Source organism: Chelonoidis abingdonii, chromosome 1 (assembly GCF_003597395.2).
Source record: "Chelonoidis abingdonii isolate Lonesome George chromosome 1, CheloAbing_2.0, whole genome shotgun sequence".
Taxonomy (NCBI): Eukaryota; Metazoa; Chordata; order Testudines; family Testudinidae; genus Chelonoidis; species Chelonoidis abingdonii.
In genome coordinates, this window is record NC_133769.1 from 309,418,595 (window position 1) to 309,442,241 (window position 23,647).

The 23,647-nt window shown below is 39.0% G+C and overlaps 1 protein-coding gene across 1 annotated transcript in view; it reads right to left on the reverse strand.

Moving 5' to 3' along the window:
* VWA8 (von Willebrand factor A domain containing 8) overlaps window positions 1-23,647 on the reverse strand; it is a 279,054-nt gene that overhangs the window by 205,381 nt on the left and 50,026 nt on the right. The window contains exons 5-10 of the mRNA XM_075065283.1: window positions 18,328-18,495; window positions 14,345-14,509; window positions 13,651-13,700; window positions 13,212-13,320; window positions 6,368-6,472; window positions 755-886 (exon numbers count right to left, since the gene is read on the reverse strand). Of these exons, the coding sequence (XP_074921384.1) occupies window positions 755-886; window positions 6,368-6,472; window positions 13,212-13,320; window positions 13,651-13,700; window positions 14,345-14,509; window positions 18,328-18,495 (729 nt within the window). The remainder of the gene's footprint in view (window positions 1-754; window positions 887-6,367; window positions 6,473-13,211; window positions 13,321-13,650; window positions 13,701-14,344; window positions 14,510-18,327; window positions 18,496-23,647) is intronic.

Sequence of the window (23,647 nt, forward strand, 5' to 3'; positions counted from 1 at the left end):
CCCATTTTAATCTGACCCTCGAGCTTCCACTGGGGAGCAGAGTCTGGGGTTTGCACTGCTCTGGCACCCTAGCCGGGGAGCAGGGTCAGGGGCCGCACCATGCAGCTCCTGGAAGCAGCTGCATGGCCCTGCTCCAGTTCCTACGTGTAGGGGCAGCCAGATGCCTCCGCTCTCCACACTGCCCCCGCCTCAAGCACTGCCCCTGCAGCTCCCATTGGCCGGTAACCTCACCCAATAGGAGCTGAAAGGGTGGTGCCTGAGGACAGAGCAGGGTGCAGAGCTGCGTAGGATACAAAGAAAGGAAATGCCCGCTGCTTCCAGGAGCAGTTTGAGGTAAGTGCCACCTGGAGCCTGCACCCCTGAACATTTCCCCGCGCCCCAGTCCCCGGCCCAGCCCTGATCCCCCTCCCACCCTCTGAAGCCTTAGATGCCAGCCCAGAGTACACTCATGCACCCCAAACCCTTTATCTCTAGCCCCACTCCAAAGCCTGCACTCCCAGCCAGAGCCCTGATACTCTCCCACACCCCACTCCCCTGTCCCAGCCTAGAGTCCCCTCCCGCACCCTGAACTCCTCATTTCTGGCCGCACCCCAAAGACCACATCCCCAACCAGAGCCCTCATCCCCTCCCACACCCCAACCGCAATTTTGTGAGTATTCGTGGCCTGCCATATAATTTCTATTCCCAGATATCGCTCTCGGGCCAAAAAGTTTGCCCACCCCCAATAAAGCTTGTTGAACCTGTAAATCATTACCTGGAATTTCACTTCTTTTTCAGCAATCTGGACAGTTACATCAGCCTGTAAGGTCTTGCTGCCATGTATTTGTTCCACTTTTTTAATCCTATTGGGAAGTAAAGGGCTTTCTGAATCCTGGAGCTCAAAACGCTGTAAAAATTGAGAAAGTAGTACGTATTTAATATAGTGCTGTGTTTTTAAATGTTTCCACTGAAAACATGGCAGAAACTGATGCAAGACTAATTTCTTCTGAAGTTCAATATCCACTTGCTGTAAGAACCTTAATACTGAAAAAGTTAAAATGGACCTTATAAGATGCTAACATCAGTATATATCTACTAAGTGTTCTCTAGTCAACTATTAGCTTGCTGCTGCTCTTGTCAAACAAATTAAACTACATCATGAGCTGGGACAACAGAAATCTGTGAATTCTGAAAAATCCATGAATCCCAGATCTTTGTATAGAATTTTCTGTTACATAGATTTTAAAGTTTCTTTTCTAAATAAAAAAAAATCGAGGATATTCTGATTGCAAGATAGCCCTAATGATATAACTTCCCACTGCTGACTTGTTGATTTTGAAGCCAGACAGACTGAAATAAAGCTCCAACCCTCCAGCACTTACGTTCCCACACCCATTTATCTTTGAGGGCTATTATGACCACTTGGGTATTAGAAACATCCAGCTTAAAAAAAAAAGATGCATCAAACTAAGATGCTCATTCAGTTTGACAGCCTTGTGTGTAATGAGAGTTGAGGGCTCCCTACACACAAGAAACTTTTATTATATAGCCTTTAATAGACTAAGGAAAAAATATTGCCTTTTTGCCCATTTTACCACCACCTCTGCCCTCCATCGCTCTATGCTGTATGCAACAGTGAAAACTAAGTAATAGAGAGCAAGAGATTTTGAGTCATATTTTTTAAACTAGCGTTTGTTTTTTTCTTAACATCTCTAACTCTCGTGCCTAATGAACTCTTACAAGAGAGGCTATGTCCATGTTAAAGATTCAACACGCACGCACAAACACACACTTCAATAAAGGTGTGAGCATTCGCCACATACATCCAAAGGCTTGTCTAAACTTAAAATACTATAGCGACACAGCTGTGCCACTGTAGGGCTTTAATGTAGATGCTACCTACGCTGATGGGATGGATTCTCCCATTGCTGTAGTTAATCCACCTTCCCAAGAGGCAGTAGCCAGGCTGATGGAATGATTCCACCGGGGACTTAGGTCAGCTTAAGTAAGCCACAATGAGGTGTGGATTTTTCATACCCCTGACAGATCTAATTAAACTGACTTAACTTCCTAATATAGACCAGGCCTAAGACTCGCCCAAAAAGTCCTCCTGTAAAACCTGCTATTTCAGAGGTAAAAAAACAAGTAAAAAACCTAACCCACACTTATTTGGGAAATGATTTTTGGTCTTTTTTCTACATAATCAAGAAGCAAAAAGGACTCTAACTCATTTTTAAAAAATTGGTTCCAGAGCATCTTAAATTTGGCTGGCCATCTTGGCCATAGCCTCATGTTCCATGCAGGTGAAAGGACATTCTGTAGCAATTAGGTTATGAAGGTTCAGAGTTCAAATATCATGATAAATATCTATCTGGTAATTCAGATAATGACGAAGATTGCTGCTGTGATTAAAACATTTGATGCAGTGTTGTTGTAGCCATGCTGTGTAATATCTTTTATTGGACCAACTTCCATGGTGAGAGAGACAAGTTTTCGAGCTCTGCGTAAGCTTGACTCTCTCACCAATAGAAGCTGATACAGTAAAAGATATTATCTCACTCACCTTGTCTCTTGAAAACATTAAAGTAAGCTTCACGTTGTTTTAGGCACATTCGATTGCTTTTATTAAAAGTGTGTTGCAAAGAATAAAATTTATGTCTCTTTATTTGTACAAGATACCATAGCATTGCAAATTAAGGTTAGAAACAATTATTTTTGTTACATAATCAGACACATACTTTGGCTCTTCACTCTCATAGATTCACATTCTGGACTAAAAGGCTACAAATTTTTCATGTTAAACATGAACTTCTTTTAAAAAGCATAAGTGTACTTTAGTGCAAAACTGCCAAAAATTCTATTTTTATTTTAACAGCTGAACCAATTTCAACCACCACTAAACAATGGAAGAACAGAAAAAAGCTGAGAATGTGCATTTTGAGTTTCATCTTGAATTAAGATTTTAATTGGCAAGTTAGAGACCCTGATCCAAAGTTAACTGAAGTAAACAAAAAGACTCCCATTGAGTTCAATAGACTTTGGATCAGGTCCAAAGCTATTTCCACATGCAATGCTGACAGACTCTTATAATTACAGCATCATTTCCAGGTGCAATTATAACAAGGGAAGGAAATGTTTTATTTCTTCATATTTCTCAAATACAACTATAGATTGCTTTCTAATGCTCTCGGTGCCAACAGCATAAATTAAAAATTACAACATAAAGAAGGGACTGCCCATGAATATTTTAAAGTTTCAATCATTACTCAAAAAATTAATTGAAATTAAAGAGAATACTGACTATGTAACAGATAAAGCTCAAAATGGGTACACACCAACAAATAAGACTCCTTAAGGAGCTACTTATATAACGTGTAAGGGGGGAAAAAAGCATTATCGTGTGTGACTTCAATCTGAGTAACAATGCTGGAGGTTAGAGCTGGTAGTGAATTTTTCAATGAAATTTCTTTTCATCAGCGAATAGGTTAATAGAAACCAAAACTTTTCACAGTAAATGGTCAGTTTCAATGAATTTGTTGACTTGAAAAAATGTTGAAAATAGTTTCAGAATGTTTTCACATTTTATTCCAGTTCAAAATGAATTTCTGTATCAAAATCTAAACTAATTATAATAAAAAATAAAAATGGCCAAAACTGAAACATTCTGATTGATCTGAATTAATTATTTTTTCCTGGATTTTTCAGTTCACAAAAATTTCCAAGATTGACTTTTTGTGCCAATTAGAAACAGAAAAAAAACATTTCCTGCCCAGTTCAATCGGAAGTCTCAAACCGCTAATAGTAAAACGTCTTTGGAATTTCTAAGGAGTACAAATGACAATTACCTAACTCACAAAGCATTGCAGCTAATATAAAAGGAATTCTATATTAGACCTCATCTTGACAGATAAAGAGGAAATGATCTTAGAATTATAAGTTAATGGTTGCTTTGGTGCAAGTGATCATGATTTCATTATATTTGTTATGTGCAAACACAATAAAGTTCCAATTAGTAATATCTATTTGGGGCACTTTTAAAAGGACCAGTTTCACAAAGCTGAAACCAATTATGAGCCAAAACAGCTGAGAGAATTTAAACAGAAAAAATATAACTCTTAATTGAGAGATGTTGAAATGCATTTTACTGAATTTCCAAAAAAACACAACTGAGGAAGAACACTACACAGGTTAAAAACCAGACTGGCTTAGGGAAGTGAAAGAAGCAATAAAGAAATTTAAAAAGTGGAAGAAAGGAGACGTTGATAGCAATGAATATAAATTTAAGCTAGAAATTGTAGATATTGATAAAGGAAGCAAAAGGACACAAGGAAATATCTACAACTAACAGAGTTAAGGACAATAAGAAATGTTTTTAGTGTATCAGGGCAAAAGTACCCTAATGGTATTAGTCTATTACAGGGGTGGGCAACCTTTCAGAAGTGGTGTGCCGAATCTTCATTTATTCACTCTAATTTAAGGTTTCACATGTCGGTAATACATTTTAACGTTTTTAGACGGTCTCTTTCTATAAGTCTATAATATATAACTAAACTATTGTTGTACGTAAAGTAAATAAGGTTTTTAAAATGTTTAAGAAGCTTCATTTAAAATTAAATTAAAAAGCAGAGCCCCCCAGATCGGTGGCCAGGACGGGCAGTGTGAGTGCCACTGAAAATGAGCTTGAGTGCCGCCTTCAGTACATGTGCCACAGGTTGCCTAGCCCTAGTCTATTATGAGATGGAAAGGGTAAAATGGTCAATAATGATGCAGAAAAGGCAAAAGTGTTCAATAAATATTTCTGTTTCATATGTGGGAAAAAGCCAGATGATGTATGCATATCCTATGATGAAATACTTTCCATTCCAGCATTAACTAAGCAGGATATTAAACACCAACTACTAAATTTAGACGTTTAAAGTCAAGAGGTACACATTACTTACTTAAAACCTTTGGGTATAAAAGACCTCCCCAAGGACCTCTCTGAACAATTAATATTGATTTAAATAGATCTTGAAAAACTGGGGAAGTTCCAGGTGACTGGAAAAACGTTGTGCCAAAAAGGGCAAATGGAATGACCCAGGTTATTATAGGCCTGTCAGCCTGACACTGAACCTGGGCAAAATAATGGAACACCTGATACAGGACTCAATTAATAAATAATTAAAGAAGGGTAATATAATTAATGCTAACCACATGTGTTTATGGAAAACAGATCTTGTCAAACAAACTTAATATTCTCTGATGAAATTACAAGTTTGAGTGATAAAGGTAACCGTGCTGATGAAATACATCTAGATTTCTGTACAGCATTTCTGCTGGTACCACACAACATTTTGATTAAAACCTAGAACAATAAAAAATCAACATGGCACAAAGCAACTTTATCAAAATCTGGATGACAGATTTATGTCATTAAAATGTAACAGTCAATGACAAACATCACTGAGCAGGTATGTTTCTAGCTGGGTTCAGCAGGGATTGATTCTCAGCCCTATGCTCTTTAATATTTTTATCAATGACCCAGAAGAAAACAAAATCATTACTGATAAAGTTGGTACATTAAACAAAGATTGGGGGAGCGGTAAATAATGAAGACGACAGCTCCTAGATTGCTTAATAAACTAGGTACAAGCAAACAATAAGCCTTTCAATATGGCCAAATGTACAGTAAAAAAGAAAGTAGGGTATACTTACAAGATGGGAAATTCTATTTGGAAATAATGACTCTGAAAAAGACTATGAATCTATGAAAATGCTGGAGGGATGAGAAGGTGGGCAGGGAAAAGAAGAGACATAAAATAAGCATTTTCTCTCTTTTTTTTTTTCCGTTAGTTTTTGTTCAGCGTTATTTCAGAAAGCTCTATAGATTAACTGAAAGTTTAACAGACACAAATGCCTATAAAGACAAACAAACTAGTAGAATTATCATGACACACTCAATATTTTTCATGTGAAATAATTTAATCACAATTAATTTTATAAGAAATTTATGAATTTTAGAAAATTATTATTTTCCATTTTAGTGACAAAGATCTACCTCATGAATATCTTCTCTCTTAAGCCCTGATTCAGTAAGGCACTTAAGAATATGCCTAAATTTAAACATGTGAGTAGTTACATTGTATCAATGGGACTATTACATTGTTAAAGTTATGCATGTGTTTAAGAATCTGTGAATTGTGGCCTAAATTCACTAGAAGACATAAAACTCATCAGCTAATGAAATCTGTTGGTTTATGAAGGTATTGTTCAAAACCTTTTTTAATATCAGCATTAACATATATTATTTAAATAATTAGCATTGCTTCGGTGTCTTCTTATAATTAGTGGGGCTACTGTAGCAACTCACTGCTCTCTGGGATTTGTATATAAAATGCACAGTACTCACTTTTAATGCATCTTCTACTGCAGTCCTGCCTTCCTTTCCTAATAGAATATGATAAGGGTAAAGCCATTTGATTATAGCCTGGACTGACATCATAGGGAAGGAATCCTAATTAGAAATAAAAATACAGGAAAGATTAATTCCATTATCCATTAACTTGGAACCCATTATATTGACAACTGCTAAAGAGGAATGACAACAAACAAGTGCACCATTCAGCTTTTGAGACAAAACCAGGGACACTTCATCCATGCTTCCCCAATAGCTGTCTCGCCTACTTCCCCATCTCCACTCCACTGGGTCTCATGTTATTTTCTGATGGTGGAGGGAAGGATTAATTGTTGAAACTGCAGAAGCTAAAGAATCTCGATATGAACTGAAGAATGAGCCACCAGCTGTTGAACAACATCATGCAGAGGAGGTGGGGTAGTTTCAAGGTATGACAGCTGCTGTCTTTTCTTCTGGTGCTCTGCGCTACTTGACTTCCTTGATGTCTTGGAAGACATCAGGGAGAAGTAAAGGATGTTGTAGTTGCTTTATTGCATATACTGGCCTCCACTGCAGACTTCCAGTGGTCAGAATCTGGTATGCTTTTTAAAAAGTGCTGTAACCAAGAAATTCAGTACATTTGACAGTCTGTGAGCAGATAAGATTTTGTTTTTGTTGTTTCCGCTGCACTATAAGTGTGAATGGTGCTAAAAAGACAAATCTCAGCTTACAAGAGTTTATAATTCAGGTTAAACAATGTGAGAAGGAGGGTCTAGATGCCTCAGTTAGATCAATATACATTGAAGAGGTTAGGCATGCATCTTGTAATTGGATCTTAACAGAATTTGACAAGATTTCAACAAAATTGATAGAATATAAATATTTATTAGGTTGGGGGGGTTGTTTCTTTTTTATTTAAGTCATAAATGGTGGGAGGGAAGACAAAAGGCACTTTTAGGAAGAAAGCAATGTGGTGAGGCCCACTAGACAGTGAGGCTGTTTCAAGTATCGGAGGTAACATGAAAAGAGTGAAGATATGAGTAGGTGAAAGATTGGGCGAAAGGAGGCAAGGATTGGCAAAGAATAGAACATAAAAGAAGGTTTAACAGAAAAAAAGTCAAAGATGGAGACAAGAGCCATGCAACACAGTCTTGACAGTGAGGAGTACGAACTTTATGTGGAAACACAGGAAGCCAGTAGGGAGATTCAAACAAGGTGGGAAACAATTAAAGCATCAGAAAAGGAAGAGACATTTTGGCTGCACCATGCTGAAGGGCAAAAGGAGGATAATCATTTAGAATACAAGCCAACAACAGAACTACTGTAGAGAGATCAATAAAAAATTACTGGAGATGGCCACCAAACTGCAGAAAGACACTTTCCCATAAAAGCAGATAGGAGTGTGAAACTATAAAAAGGGCAGAGAAGACTCACATGCAAGACAAGATTTATTAAAAGTGGACACAGTTTAGAAACATTTTAATGCTGAAACCAATGTGACACTTTGCCCCTTCACACTTCTCTTTTATCTTCAGTTTTCTATTTAGATCCGTTTTCATAAGCAAGTCGAGAGATCTGGCCCATTTCTGTCACTTCTGATACCTGCAATCTGCTTTTCTTGGGTGTAGAGACAACTTTGTATACAGTGATGGTAGGACTTCTCAAGAAGAGTTACTGGTTACAAAATGTTAACATTGTTAAAGTCTAATGTTTTGAGGTCCTTAAGGGTATACTTTTCAATCACTTCTCAAAAAGGAACTAAAACTAACAGCACCCATAACTGTAGTAAAGCAAGTTTTTTTTATGAGGAAACTCAGCTATGACATTTAAGTTTAGGCAATAATGGCTATTAGGTACTTGGGACTAAAAAGGTTCTTTCACCCTCCCTACAAAATATTTATAAATTAAGCTGTGTTTTACTGTGACTTCTGCACTTACTTGAATCATTCTGTGTATGGCACACTATAATATATTTTAAATAATGCTTACATATATTTTTAAATATCTCCGAGAAAAGAAATGCAATGCAATGGGTAGTTTCGTAGAAGTAATAAATAAATATCTGTATTACAGAAATCTGCAGCATGGTTTAGTCATTCAAAGCAATTTATAATAATTGAATATTGATTCCATTACACTGTACAAATTTTACTTTATAATTCATTACTAGAAATTACTGAATAGTTCAGTTAATATTGTTTAGCTTAAAAACAGGTTACTAAAAATTACTACACTTTATTTCCAATTATTTGCAGAAAGAATAAATTGTATTAGCAGTCTAAAATTAGTAATAACTAATATGTCTCAGTGTTTCCCCCTTTTTTGGGGGAGTACTAGGCAAGCCCATAAATAACTAAGTTATGGTAGTAAAGTAAAAAGAAATAAAAATCTGATCATAGCTATGAATGTCATTGGGAATCACAAAAGGTGTTATATATGTATACTCTTCAATGGGAGAAAAAGAAACTCCAGAAAATTCAAATCACAATCACTGCTCAATTTACCTGCTCTACAGTTGGCATTCTATATAATTAAGTGTTAGATTGTGCAACCCTTTCACAGATGAATGAAAACAATGGTTACCTACCTTCTCATAACGGTTGTTCTTTGAGATATGTTGCTCATGTCCATTTCAAGTAGGTGTCTGTGCCGCATTCACAGTCGCCGGAAAGTTTTTTCCACAGCAGTACCCATTGGGTTGGTTGTGGAGTCCCTTGAAGTCGCACCTTTGTGGCAGTATATATAAGTCTCTGCCGACCCGCCACCTCTTCAGTTCCTTCTTGCCGGAGTAGATTCTTTGGGATGACACTGAAAGCCCCTTCATCTGCTCCTCAATTAAGAGTTGCATTGATTTCCAAAAAGGCTTCATTCTTTCAATGTAAAAGGCTAACACTCACCTGACAGCCAAGGAGCGGAGCATTCGCTTCTGGTGGCTAGCATGCAACTTAGGAAAGAATACTGGAAGAAATATGTCCTAGATCGTGCAGAATTGTGAAACTACTTTTGGGAGAAAAGCTGAGTGTGGCTGCAACTGCACCTTGTCCTTATACAAGACCATGTATGGGGGCTCAGAAGTTAAGGCCTTAAACTCAGACACCCTCCTGGCTGAAGTTATACCCACCAAGAACGCTACTTTCCAGGAAAGGTAGACAAGAGAGCTCAAAGGGAGGACCCATCAGTCTTGAGAGTACCAGGTTGAGATCCCTGGGAGGACTGGCGGTCTTACTTGAGGGTACAGTCTATCTAGTCCTTTGAGGAAGCGGCAAACCATGGGGTTGGCAAAAACCAACCAGCCGGCCGAACCTGAATGGAAAACTGAGATGATGGACCTTTAATGACGACACTGACAGGCCCTGCTGTTTCAGGTGTAATAAACAGTCCAGAATAAAGGGAATCAATGACTGCAAAGGTGGAGGAGTGTCCTTTTTGTTATGACCAAATAATTTCTTTGCTTAGCCAAATAAGTGGCTCTAGTGGATGGATTTCCTGCTGCCAAGGAGAACATCCTAACAGGGTGCAAGCATTGTGAGCTCCAAGGGAATTAGCCATGGAGTTTCCATGCCATGAGGTGGAGAGACTCTAGATTGGGATGTGGAGGTGGCCGTGGTCCTGTGCGATCAGGTCTGCGGATCAGCGGCAGAGTATGGGCATGTCCACCGACAGGTCTAGGAGTGTGGTGAACCAGTGCTGACATGGCCATGCTAATGCTAATTAAAGATCATTGATGCGCCCTCTCTTCTGACCATTAGCAGGACCATATGTACAACAGAAGGGCTTTGAAAATGAATACGCAGGTGATTCTTCCAAGGGAGAGAAAGCATCTGCAAGCAAGCCAGGCTGATTAGGAAGGGAACTAGATATGGCTGACACATCTGTTGTGCCTTGTTGCAAACAAGTCCGTCTAACTCCAGGGATAATCCCCATTATTGGAAGATGTTGATCGACACGACATCCGGTGGCACAGTGTACCTCTTGTGATCATTGAAAGGCCCTACTGAGATGATCGGTTCAGCTCGTTCGAGAGCTGAAGGGAAGCTCAATGCCTCGTTAGATGGATTAGTGAGTAGGGCAATGCAGAAGTCCCACAGTCTGAAGGCTTCCTCGGCATAGGGGGAGATGAGCGAGCATCCACCCTATCTGTTACATAGAATAATTGCTGCTGTGGGTTTGTCGCTGCTCATACCGATACACATCTGCCCTCCAGATGGTTTGGAATGTCTGGCAAGCAAGGCTGAACTCCTCTTCAGCTCCCCTGACATTGAGTGCAGTGAAAATTCTGCCTGGACCAGAGACCTTGAGTCCTGAGTCTTCCAAGATGCATCTCCCATCCCATTACTGATGCATCCGTGACTAGAGAACAGCAAGGACTGGGAGCCTTGAGATGGGTACTCCTGCACACAGCACTTCCACCACAGGAGAGACTCATAAACTGGAGTGACTATCTGTCTAGGCGGTCTCGTTTTGCTTATGCACTTCTTGTGCGTCACTAGAGCGTCCCGGCAAGTGTGCTTCGTGTAGCCACAGTGGAGGTCTTCGGTGCCAGGCGAGTATCCTGCTGGTGCAGGGAGTGCCGGGGTCAGGGGTCTCTGGACCCATTCAGAGTCTTTTTCGGCGCCACAATCTCTTCTCACCAAAGCTGGATCCGCTCGCATCGAAGTGCGGACTTCGGGTCTGACACAGGCTGTGCCGGATGAGGACAGAGAGCTGATTCCATGAGGAGCATAAGTTTTAACCTCAAAGTCTCTCTTCTTCTGGATCTTGGACTGAAGCCTTTGCAGATCTTTTGCACTGTCTGTCTGGAGGAGCCTTTCCAAGCACTTTAAGCAAGAGATCGTGGGGGTCGCCCCAGGAAAGACTTCTGGCAGGACTGCATGGTTTGAACGCCTTGAGACAAGGCATGCCACATGTTTCCCAGGAGGAAGAGACGCAGTGCGGGAAACCCTATAGAACTTATCTAACCAACTATAAAACTACTTGAACACTAATACTGAAGTTTAACTATTTACAGGTACAAAGAGAAAGATCACTAGAGGATTCGCATCCCATAGCAAGAGAGAAGCAGCAGCTCCAACAACCATATCACGGGCAGTAAGAAGGAACTGAAAAGCGGCAGGTCAGCAGGGACCTACTATATCGCCATGAAGGCGTGACTCCAGGAGATTCCACAGCCAACCGACAGGTACCTGCTAGGGAAAACCTTCAACGACCGTTGCATGAACACTTACTTGGAATTGCAGCCAGCAGCACTCAAAGAATTACTTATCAGAAGGGGTAGCGTGTTAGGTCTGGATCTGTACAATGTCCTTTGTTATGACCAAATAATTTCTTTGCTTACAAATAAGTCTCTAGTGGATGGTTTCCTGTCTGCCAAGGAGAACATCCTAAAGAGTGCAAGCATAGACTACATGCATGCATCTGACAAAGTGGGTATTCACCCACGAAAGCTCATGCTCCAAAACGTCTGTTAGTCTATAAGGTGCCACAGGATTCTCTGCTGCTTTTAAAGAATTACTTGTTTAACTGCTCACCAAGGTGAATAATGGTTGCATAATCAAGCCCTAAATAAAACAAAATAGATTTTTCATTTAAAATTCTCTAGTTCCTTTTGTTTGCACATATCCCCAATGTATATGGGCAAAACAGCAATGAACTATCCTGGCACAAGAATATTTTTGTGAAATATGTAACTCAACTCATTTTGTTATTCAGTGATGCTCCTTGAATCTGGAGTATTATAAATGGATGTAGTAAAAATCATCCATTTGAGCACAATCTAGGTAAAATGTACTGCTCAGGTGATCAGACATTCACTTGGCATTACTGCATTTAAAAAGCTCTTTGTGTAAGGGACACCATATACTTTGCCTAAAATATCTCAAAGAACATAATTACAAAGGCACAGATGAGATTAGCCTCCTCATCACTCCACGCTAGAAAAAGCCTTCTGTTTCAGACAGGGGTTTTTAGTCTGGGAGTTGTGGCCCTGCGGGAGCTTGCAAACATGTTTTGGGAGGTGGGGAGCAAGCAACCACTTTGCCTTTTCCATATTGCTAAATTGTTAATGGTCCCAGTAAGATGAGGGGAGGAACCCAAGGTCCCAGAGGGGACCAGGGTCCCGGTATGGAAAAAGTTGAAAATCTGGTTTAGGAAGCTATAAATAGATCAGAAAATGGCACACAATGATAACACACTACATTTGTTAATGTAAAATAAAATTCTTCCTTTACCTTTCAGGTCAGATAAATAGCTGAGGGAACATTTTATTTCTACTATTTTGGAAGCAGTCTGACATTCATTTAAAAATAATTTGCACTACAGATCTAGAAGAATAAAATGCTATAATGTATTTAAAAATCCAACATATATTCCCTTCCTAAAGCACACTATAAATTGGTCTAATTTCTGTGCTTATCACTTTGTAGTTTTTATGTGGTATCAATAAGTCAGTTTCTTTGAGAGAAATTGTTACAAATTCCTCCCCCCTAAATAAACACACCTAAATCAATTCTAAATCAACTGGTTAATCTTAATCCTAACTGGTTAACACCTAATGAATTCACTGAATCTAATAATTATTCAATACACCAAGATACATGAAGCTCTGCTGAAATCTTTCTTGTCTCATGGTTCATACTAATTTAGCTCCTGATCTTACATCTGGATCTCTGCAGACATTATGGTGCCCAAGAGATACAATTAAGGATGTGTCCAAAGAGATCCAATTAAGAGAGAGAGACCTTTTTTTAGTGTTATTAATCTAGTAGTTCCAAAGACACTGTAATAAGATATGAACCGTTCAAATTGTATCTGAGGACATTCCTCACTTCTAAAATTTCACTTCACAGTTACATGCACATACCAGAATCTGAACTGCAGCTGATAAACTGTCTAAAGGAAAATCTGGAAGTCCCAGCGTAGAAGACTCCTGGGAGCAGAGAGTTGTAGCAAAAGACAAGAGCTGAGAGATTCTGGAAAATAAACAAGAAATTGCAATCTTTTATACTTGGAAAACATACTTTAAAATTTTAAGCCCTATGAAGCTAAACACGGCATAATATGTTGAATCAACTTCTGAATACAAGTAAATTTTATCTAATAAAGTTATAAAGAATTAAGGACTCACAATATGAAAACTGAAATTATATATGAAAAACTGTTTAAACATATTCCCATACTTACTAAAAATTCACTCAGTTCTGATCAGTCGATAGGGATACAGCACACAAATAGCAAACAATTCTGACAGGACATAACATTTAGCTGCTCAACATTACTTTTTTGTAATTATGGAAATTTACCTCTGTGCAGAAACATTTGATCCAACTGAGTATAATAGCTTAAGATGGTCCTGAAAATAGAACATAGCATCAGATATCAAATTAATTTCTGAGTTATACCGTGGATCACAGTGCATATTGTGCAAGATGTTTTCTATTTCTCATCTAATTAGACACCAAGCCTTTTGTAGCAAAGAGTCTGGTCTTGGCACACACAATTAATTTTCTAAAAGAAAAAAAAGTTAGTATATCTTTGTTTTAGGATTATATTATTTTATTGAAATTAATTTTAGTTACAAAATAAAAACATTAGAACAGCCATACTGGGTCAGACCAATGGTCCATCTATCCTAGCATCCTATCTTCCAACAGTGGCCAGTGCCAGGTGCTTCAGAGGGAATGAACAGAACAGGTGATCCATCTCCTGTTGGCAAACAGAGGCTAGAGACATTTCAGAGTATGGTTTTCAGTCCTGCCCACCCTAGCTAATAGTCATTGATGGACCTATCCTCCATGGGCTTATCCTCTGGAGATTCTCTCTTTCTTTTAAGTAATTAACTGGGAAGCAATATGACTCCATCCCAAAAAAGGGTAAACATATTTTATTCATGTTCACTGACTAATTTTTGACTGTATAATATGTAAAATACAAGACTAAAATGTCAATTAGTCCTGCTCTGTAAACAAGCTCTAATTGATCTACAGTGGCACTTACCTTAAAGGGTAGATAATAAACATCTCTTGCTTGAAATCTAGAACGAAGAGGAGGGTCCAATGGGTTACCAGAATATCTAGGTACTGGCAGGCCCAGTGCTATCACACGAAAATCTTCACTTACTCGAACAATTTTCCATCCATCTAACTCAGTTTTAGTATGTTCCTGGATCAATTAAAATAAGGTAATAATTAGAATGCAATGATATCTTTTAATGAAGGCCCTGACGCCTGAGCTACAGACTGAAGACGTATAGAGGAGGGATTAAAAGGGTGGTCTTCCGCGTCCCTCATCTTTAACACAGAGGGGCCAGAATGAAATGTTCCATCTTGATTTAAGGTATTCAATTTGTAGATCATATATCGAGGCTTTCTAAGGTAAAGGTGGCTGAAATATATTTCACTGAGTTCAGCCTTCAGGCAAGCTAATGATGGATTTCCACAGATGCTCAAAGTTTGGAAGTTATGAATTAGAGTTACAAATATCTTTCTCTATCTAAAGAAGAGAAAAAACAATGAATCTGTGTTATGTATTTTCTTCTATAGAATTAAAAGTCTAATTTAGCAAGGTTTTTTTTTAACTATAATGAAGGGATGCTCCTCTGAATAAGAGAACATTTTGTTTGTATATAATATGCTCTACCACAAGTAATAACAATACAGGTTTATTACTGTACTGTTTTCTGAAGAGAATATCTATTTCATATTGAATATTTCAATCACGTTGCCAGGAAAAAACTCATTTCGGACAAAGAAGACGGTTCTGCAGTCTTCCCACATTACAATCAACTCTTGCTTGAAATTGTACATGACTACTTTGTGCAGACCCAATGCCAGAATAATGATTCACATAGAAGAACAGAAAACGAGCCATAACTTATGTAATACAATATTCGCCAAACAACAAAACAACAATATTAGATTTAGTATCACTGTAGGAGATTTATTCAAATCAAATAACATTAGCAGTATACCTAAGGGGCCAATTTAGAGCCATTTTATCATTAGCAAGCTACAAAAAATGTACTGCACAATCTCAATCAATTCCTATTTGAATTTAAGGTCAGTTTTCATGTCTCCTCCTTAAATGTAGCTATGATAAATAACCTAATTTTATATTTCAATATGTTAATTACATTTTCATAAGTTACCTCTCCTCACCGAAACAGACTGGAATGGATCAGAACTACTCCAAAAGCAAAAAAAGGCATACCCACCAACCACAAGTGTTTCAGAAATGAGTTACAGTATTTAATGGCTCAGTGGGCAATGTTGTGCAATAATATGTAGGAGTGTAGGTGTATTTAAGTTGGAGTAGGATGCAAAAATTTTGGACAAAGTTTATTTGTTGAAAAATGCAGTTTTAGATCAACTGAAACTATTCATGAATTCAACACAAATCTTCCAAATAGTTTCTGCCAAAATATTTTCAAGGTAGTTTCATGAAACAGAAGGAGAAGGAGTTTGGGGTGGTGGGCCCCTTATGCCATATTGCCTCGTGGTTAGAGCAGTCACCTGGACTGCTGAAGATGGGATTCAAGTCCCTGCTCTGCATGATTCAGAATAGGGACCTGAACTTAGATCTCCCTGGTCCCTGATGAATACCATAACCATATACGGTATTCTGGAATAGGCCTCTCTCAATCTCTCCTATTGAAGCTGTTCCACTTTGTGTAAAATATTTAAATAGTCATTAGAGCAGGGACTGGAACCCAGGACTCCCCCTCCCAGGTGAGTCCCCTAACCACCATTCTCTCTCTCTCTGGTCCTATGAATATTTAATTATTTAATATAAAGTGAAACAGCTTCAACAGAAGAAACTAGGCGAGACTCACCCTGGAATACCCTATAGCCTGGTGGTTAAGACACCCACCCGCAAAGTGGAAGGACCCAAGTTAAAGATGCTGCTCTGAATCAGACAGAGTGAGGACTTGAACCTCGGTTTCCCACATCCCAGGTGAATGCTCTAACTATAGGACTATATAGTATCAGGGCAAAGACACTATTTCTTCATCCTGTCGTGGTTTCGTGAATGATGTTCCCAAAGTGCCTTTCCTTTTATTTAAAAAGGCAGTTAAAAACATCCCAAATCTAAATTAAACATTTTGTTGCAACAGAATCTTTTGCTAGACCTGAATTTTTTTTCCTGTTTTGCTGAAGGGACCAAAAATTTTTTGTTTCAGATTGATCCGAAATGATTCTTTTCAACTTTCTGGTTTGGCCAGCGACCTGAAAAATCAATTATTCGCAGAGCTCTATTTGCGATTTTCCTTCCTACGGACTCATGTAGGCTGAGCCTGATGGGGTTCCATCTCAGCACTGAAGTTTTATGGGAAGTTTAGTAAAGATTAGAATAAGGACATTCAAAGCCACTTTTTCAAATTGATCTGAAGTTAACTTTTTTAACTGGTATTAGCTCATAATAATTGATATTCCACACTAAGACAGAGTTAGAAAAAGGAGCAGTTGAAATGCTGAGGGGAAAAGAAAGAACAGAATACTTGCCCAGTTTAGCCATGCTACAGTGACAGGAAGCAATGAAGAATTGAGAAGCCAATGAACTATACACACTACTTATGAGACTTGAAATGAAGGATTGTATTTTTCCCCCCTTTGCTTAAAGCAAGGTTAAGCTATTTCTTGTTTGCTGGGGTTTCTGAACCTGGTAGAAGAAAGCCCCAGTTCTAACCCCCTGTACGTTACGCCTGGTAGAAACAAGCTTCGTACAGAGGTGTGTGCACCTCTACGTGAGAAGCTACAATGTTTTGTTTCCATTTCCCACCTCAGCTTTTCTGTCCCTTGAAGTTACAGACTGGCCATGTTCATACAAAGGTGTTTCAGAAATATGCAGAGCAAAGTCTAAAATTATTTTAAAATGATTATAAACTGACAAGCTACTGCTCATCTGGCAGATGGGGGTAGATATAATATGAAGAAATAGGGATAGGTAAGAGTCAGGTAGATGGTAGGAAACTGACAGGTATGGGACAGGAAACCATGGGCATGGAAGTAGAGTACAGATGACTGGCAAACAACCTGCTCAAACTTAATTTTGCCTCATAAAACTTGAAAAAATGTACCAAAGGTCAAAGTCATCAGTTGGAAATAATAAAATCCCATTTCCTATTCCAGGGATCAATTTCCAATGATCTCCCTGTAATTTACATTGGCCTTTTGCACATATTTTTGCAAATTATAGGATGAGTGAAGGCAGAGGTGAAAGTAACTTAAAGGGCTTACCAGTATGCAGGGCGGCCAGGGTCCTGGACAAGGTGAGGGGGTCGGGGGGGTGGCTCTGGGCCCCTGGAAGGGGCGGGGTCTTGAGTGGAAGGGGAGGGGCTGGGGCCAGATTCCCCCAGCCAGTCCTTCAGCGCTGCCAAGCCCGTGCCACCCGGGGCTCAGATGCCAATTTAAAGGGAGCCCCGGGGCTGTTGCTCCTTCTGCCACCCACCCCCGATCAGCAGCCCTGCCAGTACAGTGCTTAAAGCCCTGACACAGCAGTGCTTTAATGTCAGTTGTGTACCAGCCCATAACAGCGACCGCTTCCTTACTGGTACGCCGTACCGGCCCATATCGGCTTACTTTCACCTCTGAGTGAAGGTGAAATGATCCAATAATCATTCGTTTTCAGACATTCATTGATTTTTAGAGGGCTTTCTAAATGTTTTTCTTCGTGAATCAGAATAGCATGCATTTGCTAGAAGTAAGTAGAATTCACTTCAGAATTAGTAACCAGTCTCTCTCTATGAGAATAAAGGACATTCAGGAGACATTTTTTTAAATTATTGTTAAATGACAGAGTGGCTGATTTCACCCATGACCATCACTTAGCCAGCTATCACCTTCAGTCACATCCTCACACAGGTGGAAACACCTCCATTAGTTGTACCCTGTTTATCTAAGGACAGCTCTTACATTGTTAATAGGGTCACTTCCCTGTCAAAAACAGACAAAAATTCAAAACAACATGATGCTTTCCTGTACCTGTAGCAGCTTGTCATAACGTTCTGCAGACATAAGAAAGCGCCCATCTTCAAGCTGCATTTCTCTATTTTCCAACAAATTGTTTAACACAGGTAAGACGTTCCGCTCTGCCTTCTCCAAACCCTCCAACACAAGGATTCTGCCTTCTGTAGCTGCACGGACTGCACACTTTTTCAACAAAAACAACAACATTAAATGACATATACAGCATAATATAGCACATGAAATCCAACTAAAAATGAAGGGCTTAATCCTGCACACATCAATGCTTAAGTAAACTGAGTCAGTGGGACTTAATATGGTAGTAAGTACTATTTCCATTAGGAAGCATTTGGAGGATCTTACTCTTACGTAACAATTAAAATGAACACATTTTTCCATAGAAAGAATTAGTTATCGTAGGTGTTTATCTAAAAAACTATTTAATCCAGGAAACAAAACAGCATCAAAACAAACACCGGACATTTTTTGTGCAATATGTTTTTGTTAAAAATCTGATAATATTTCAAGCACAGAATGTAAAACTAAATATTAAAAGTTAAAACAATAAAAATTCCAAATATGGTTAACTTGTTCCATGTTCACAAAGCATTCCTTTACTGAGTCAAGTGAAGGAAAGACACAATTCTGACACTCACATTGAGTGGTACCTCACTGAATGCAAGTAGTCCCACTGAAATCAGTGTAGTAAGTGACTACTTTGTATGTGCAAGGGTGGTAGGTTCAGGCCCTTAAAACACATAAGCAGCAATCAAGAACACAGCGACAAGACTCAAACCACCTCTTACTGTAATGCTGACAGACCCCAGTCGTCGCTGGGTGGGATCAAACCTGGGACCTCTGAAGTATGAGCCTCTACTGCATAAGCTAAAAGCCACATGGCTCTTAGCTAAGGCTCTGGCAGACTCATTAATCTCTAGCTGGGTTAGCTGCCCATAGAAGGGGACAGAGAACCACTGTCTACTGACCACCTAGCAGGCCTGTCTACTGAGCTGGACAGTGAAATGTTGCTTCAGTGAAATATATCTTAAGCAACTACTCAAGGGACCAACAAAATCAGTTACTTAAAGATATTTTGAGTGCCTTTGTATCAGTGTAGTAAGATATAAAATCCTTTTGCTGGCATTTATTTTTTAAATATACATAGTGAATATTAGATATTAGGTATTCACATGCGCCAATGAATATTTACTTCTTTTTCTTTATGTTTTTTTACTTTTTCCTCTATATTTTTCATTTACTTTTAGCACATCCAACAATTCTGGAACAAAGGAATTTAAAAGGAAAAAAAAAGGCAGAAAAGTTCAGTATTATGTTTATAATAATCCTACAGACGTTAAAACGAATCGGGGCTTCTCCCAGTTTTATACAAGGTATCTCCATTAAAACTGAAGATTCTTGTTTATCCACAGTAAAACTGAAGTACTGCCAGGATGAATCAAGCCAGTATTATTTAACAACCATAACAAGTTACTTTAAAAAAACTGTTAGTTAACTGAAACAGGCTGCTACTAAATGTAGAGTAAATAATATCTCAAAACATTTGGGGATGTTTTGGAGCTTTTCTGAAATGGAAGTTGCCTCATAATGTTGTTCTCTTATCTAGATTTCATCGTAGTTTAGTCTGGGGGATTATCACTGGTGTGATTTACAGTGCATAATTTGAGCCAGTGTCAAAACTGAGCCCTAGTGTCAGTAATTACATGCAACCTCCTCATTGCCATCGTCTTAGTCCCTATAAACTTACAGTACTACATACCCAAATATTCACATTACATCCTGAGAACAATGTTTTCCAAACTTGGAGATGCCGCTTGTTAGGGAAAGCCGCTGTGGGCCGGGCAGTTTGTGTTATCTGCCCCGTCCGAGGTTTGGCCGACTGTGGCTCCACTGGCTGCAGTTCGCTGCTCCAGGCCAATGGGAGCTGCTAGAGGCAGCGGCCAGCACATTCCTTGGCCTGTCCCGCTTCCCGCAGCACCCACTGGCCTGGAGCAGTGAACCATGGCCAGTCAGAGCCGTGATCGGCCAAACTTGCAGACGGGGCAGGTACACAAACTGCCAGCCCACCAGCGGCTTTCCTACACAAACAGCGTCCCAAGTTTGGGAAACACTGCTGTAGAAGATTCCTGATTCTAATACTAGACTATTTACAATAACTGATTACACAATGGGTGGCTTATCACACATTTAGAAAGTAGCAATGGGGCTTGAATTAGGCATAGGCAGCCTCTTAAGGCACCACATCAAGAGATTTACACCAATGTAACTCCATTAAACACCTACATTAAGGCACTAGCAGAAGTTTCTTAAAGACTTTTACATAAGCATAGTTGCAAAGGGAAATGACCAAAGTCCTTCCCAGCATGTCTCTTCTAAACACTTACAGAGCACCTCATGTCCTCCTAGCATTGTTAAATAAGAGAGGGAAATAGGAGGAGCAAAGCAAGGCTGGGAGCTGGAGTGAAAGGAAGAGGATAGCAGGCAAGTGAACTGGGAGAAAGAGAGGGAACTGAAAGAAGGAAGGAAGAGGGAGGAAAAGAGAGAAAATAAGGACACAACTAGAGAAAAGTAGGGAAAATTGAAACCAGAAGAATAGCAGCTGGAAGAAAGCGGGGGCAGACCAAGAACTGGTCGAAAGACTCAGATGAAGAAAACTAGGAAAAGTTATTAGAGGAGAAGCACAAAGAACAAAAATAAGAATGGTTATTGGTTGAATCACAGGATGACAAGAGCTGCCAATGTGATCCGGCTGTTAAAAAAGCTAATGCGGTTTAGGATGCATTAGGCGAGGTATTTCCAGTAAAGATAAGAGGTGTTAGTACCATTCACAAGGCACTGTGAACCTCATCTGGATACTGTGTGCATTCTGGTCTCCAGTTTAAGAAGGATGAATTCAAACTGGAACAGTATAGCGAAGGGCTACTAGGATGATCGAGAATGGAAACCTGTCTTATGAAAGGAGACTGAAAAGCTTTGGCTTGTTTAGCTAATCTAAAGAAGGCTGAGGGGAGATATGATTGCTCTCTATAAGTATATCAGAGGATAAATATAGGGAGGGAGAGGAATATTTTAGCTTGTACCAATGTGGACACAAGAACAAATGGTATAAACTGGACACTAGGAAGTTTCGACTTGAAATTAAAGACGAAGGTTTCTAACCATTAGAGGAGTAAGTTCTGAACAGCCTTCAAGGGAGTAGTGGGAGCAAAAGAACATTCTGCTTCAAGACTAAGCTTGATAAGTTTATGGAGAGGTTGGTATGATGGATAGCCTAATTTGGCAATTAATTCATCTTTGATTATAGCAGGTAAATATGCCCAATGGTCTGTGTGGGATGTTAGATGGGGGGGATCTGAGTTGCTACAGAGAATTCTTTCCTGGTGCTGGCTGGTGAGTCTTGCCCACATGCTCAGGTTTAACTGATCGCCATATTTGAGTTGGGAAGGAATTCCCTCCAGGAAAATTGGCAGAGGCCCTGGAGGTTTTTCACCTTCCCTCTGCAGCATGGGGCAGGGTCATTGCTGGAGATTCTCTGTACCTTGAGGTCTTTAAACCACGATTTGAAGACTTCAATAGTCAGACATAGGCTAGGGGTTTGTTAGGAGTGGGGGGTGAGTTCTGTGGCCTGCATTGTGCAGGAGGTCAGACTAGATGACCATAATGGTTCCTTCTGACCTTAAGTCTATGAATCTATGAATGAAAAATGGAAAGAAAAACTCACAAAACCACAGAGAACTGAGATGAAAAGGAAAAAAAGAACAAACAAAGATAAGACAGGGAGAGAGAATAGACCAAAACCAAGTGAGATGCATCCACACACCGGTGTGTTGCACCGTGGATATGACAATTAAATGCAGGTCCCTCACAAGATGCAGAGGGCATTCCAACCTGAGAAGACTTTGAACCCCTTACTTCAGTTCTGTTTATGCACAGCAGAGAGACAGCACAGGTAAGCTTCTCATATCACTAGTAAAATAGCATGTCTAAAACCTGTTTTGGCAGAGGCACTTCTAAAGACAGTGTGGAAGAGCATTTCTGTTTAAATCTTTGGCTTTTCTGATAAGACAGCAAATAGCAGAGTCAATTGTGACAGTGATTTTGTGATACGTGTCCACTAGCAAATGGATAGAGATCATAGGCTCTTTTCACAAAAGTTAAAGAATCATCAGATTCAGGACTCCTGAATACTATCCTCTATAAACTGGATTCAAGCCAGTGACTTAGAAGAGAAAGGCAACCTGAATATCTTGGTACGTACCTTCTCTTGCACCTGCAAATAAATTTTACAGAAACTTCTGATTTGAATATCTAGCTTTAAGATAAACATCTGAGGAATCTGGAATGCAACTAGCAAATAACAAGCAGCCCTCATGTTATTTTCCCTTAAAATGAATCTCTGGGTGGACATAAATTAATTCCTTCCAAAAGCAAAAGATTTCAAAATCAGTTTTATTCTGTTGACTCAGAGCAAAACATGTTTTTAAAACAACATCCCTGTCACACCACTATTTCAAACACGTAGCATAAAACGTCCTATCTCCTACCCTCCATCCCCAATGATACAATTCTTGTATCAAATGAAAATTACTTTGACATTCTTGTTTAGGGAGATCATCGATCAAGTCAATAAAATGCTCCAGATGGCTTAATAGAAAACTTTAGTCTCCAAAGTTGTCAATCCAAGAGCTTGCAAGAGCAAAACACTCCTACTTCGTGTAAACAGGGAATGTGGAGAAAGCCAGAATAAACTTCAACAAACTACTAATTTGCCAACTTAGTAAGATTTGCATACTATAAAGCTGTAAAGACTTTATGACTGAGTTTTACTAGCCAGGGGAAAATACAGAAACTGCTCATTATAGTTTCAAAATATTTTGAGTATCCATGGTATCTTTTTGCCTTAGTTAAGACATACATACTGTGGATGTAGATTTACAGAATTTATATCCTACCAACACCAGTGCAAAGTCTCTCTCACTAACTTGAAGGAAATGTTCTTTATTGAGTAAATTATGTATAGTATGGTCAGAATTTTAATATATAAGAAACATATTTTGCTATATTAACTTTTTTTTTTTAGTTGAAAATGAGTCCGAAGGACCAAATTTTAACAATTAATTAAAACTTTGTTTATAACCCGTTCTCCTGGCCATGACAAATTATTTAAGATTTTGCCTTTAAAATATATTTCTCTGTATATAATAGCTTTCCAAATTTTATTGCTATATCTTCTTTTGCTTATCATTTATTACAATTTTATTTATTTTTAAATTATTCTGTCTATAACCAATTTCTTTCACCATCCATGAAAATTACTTAT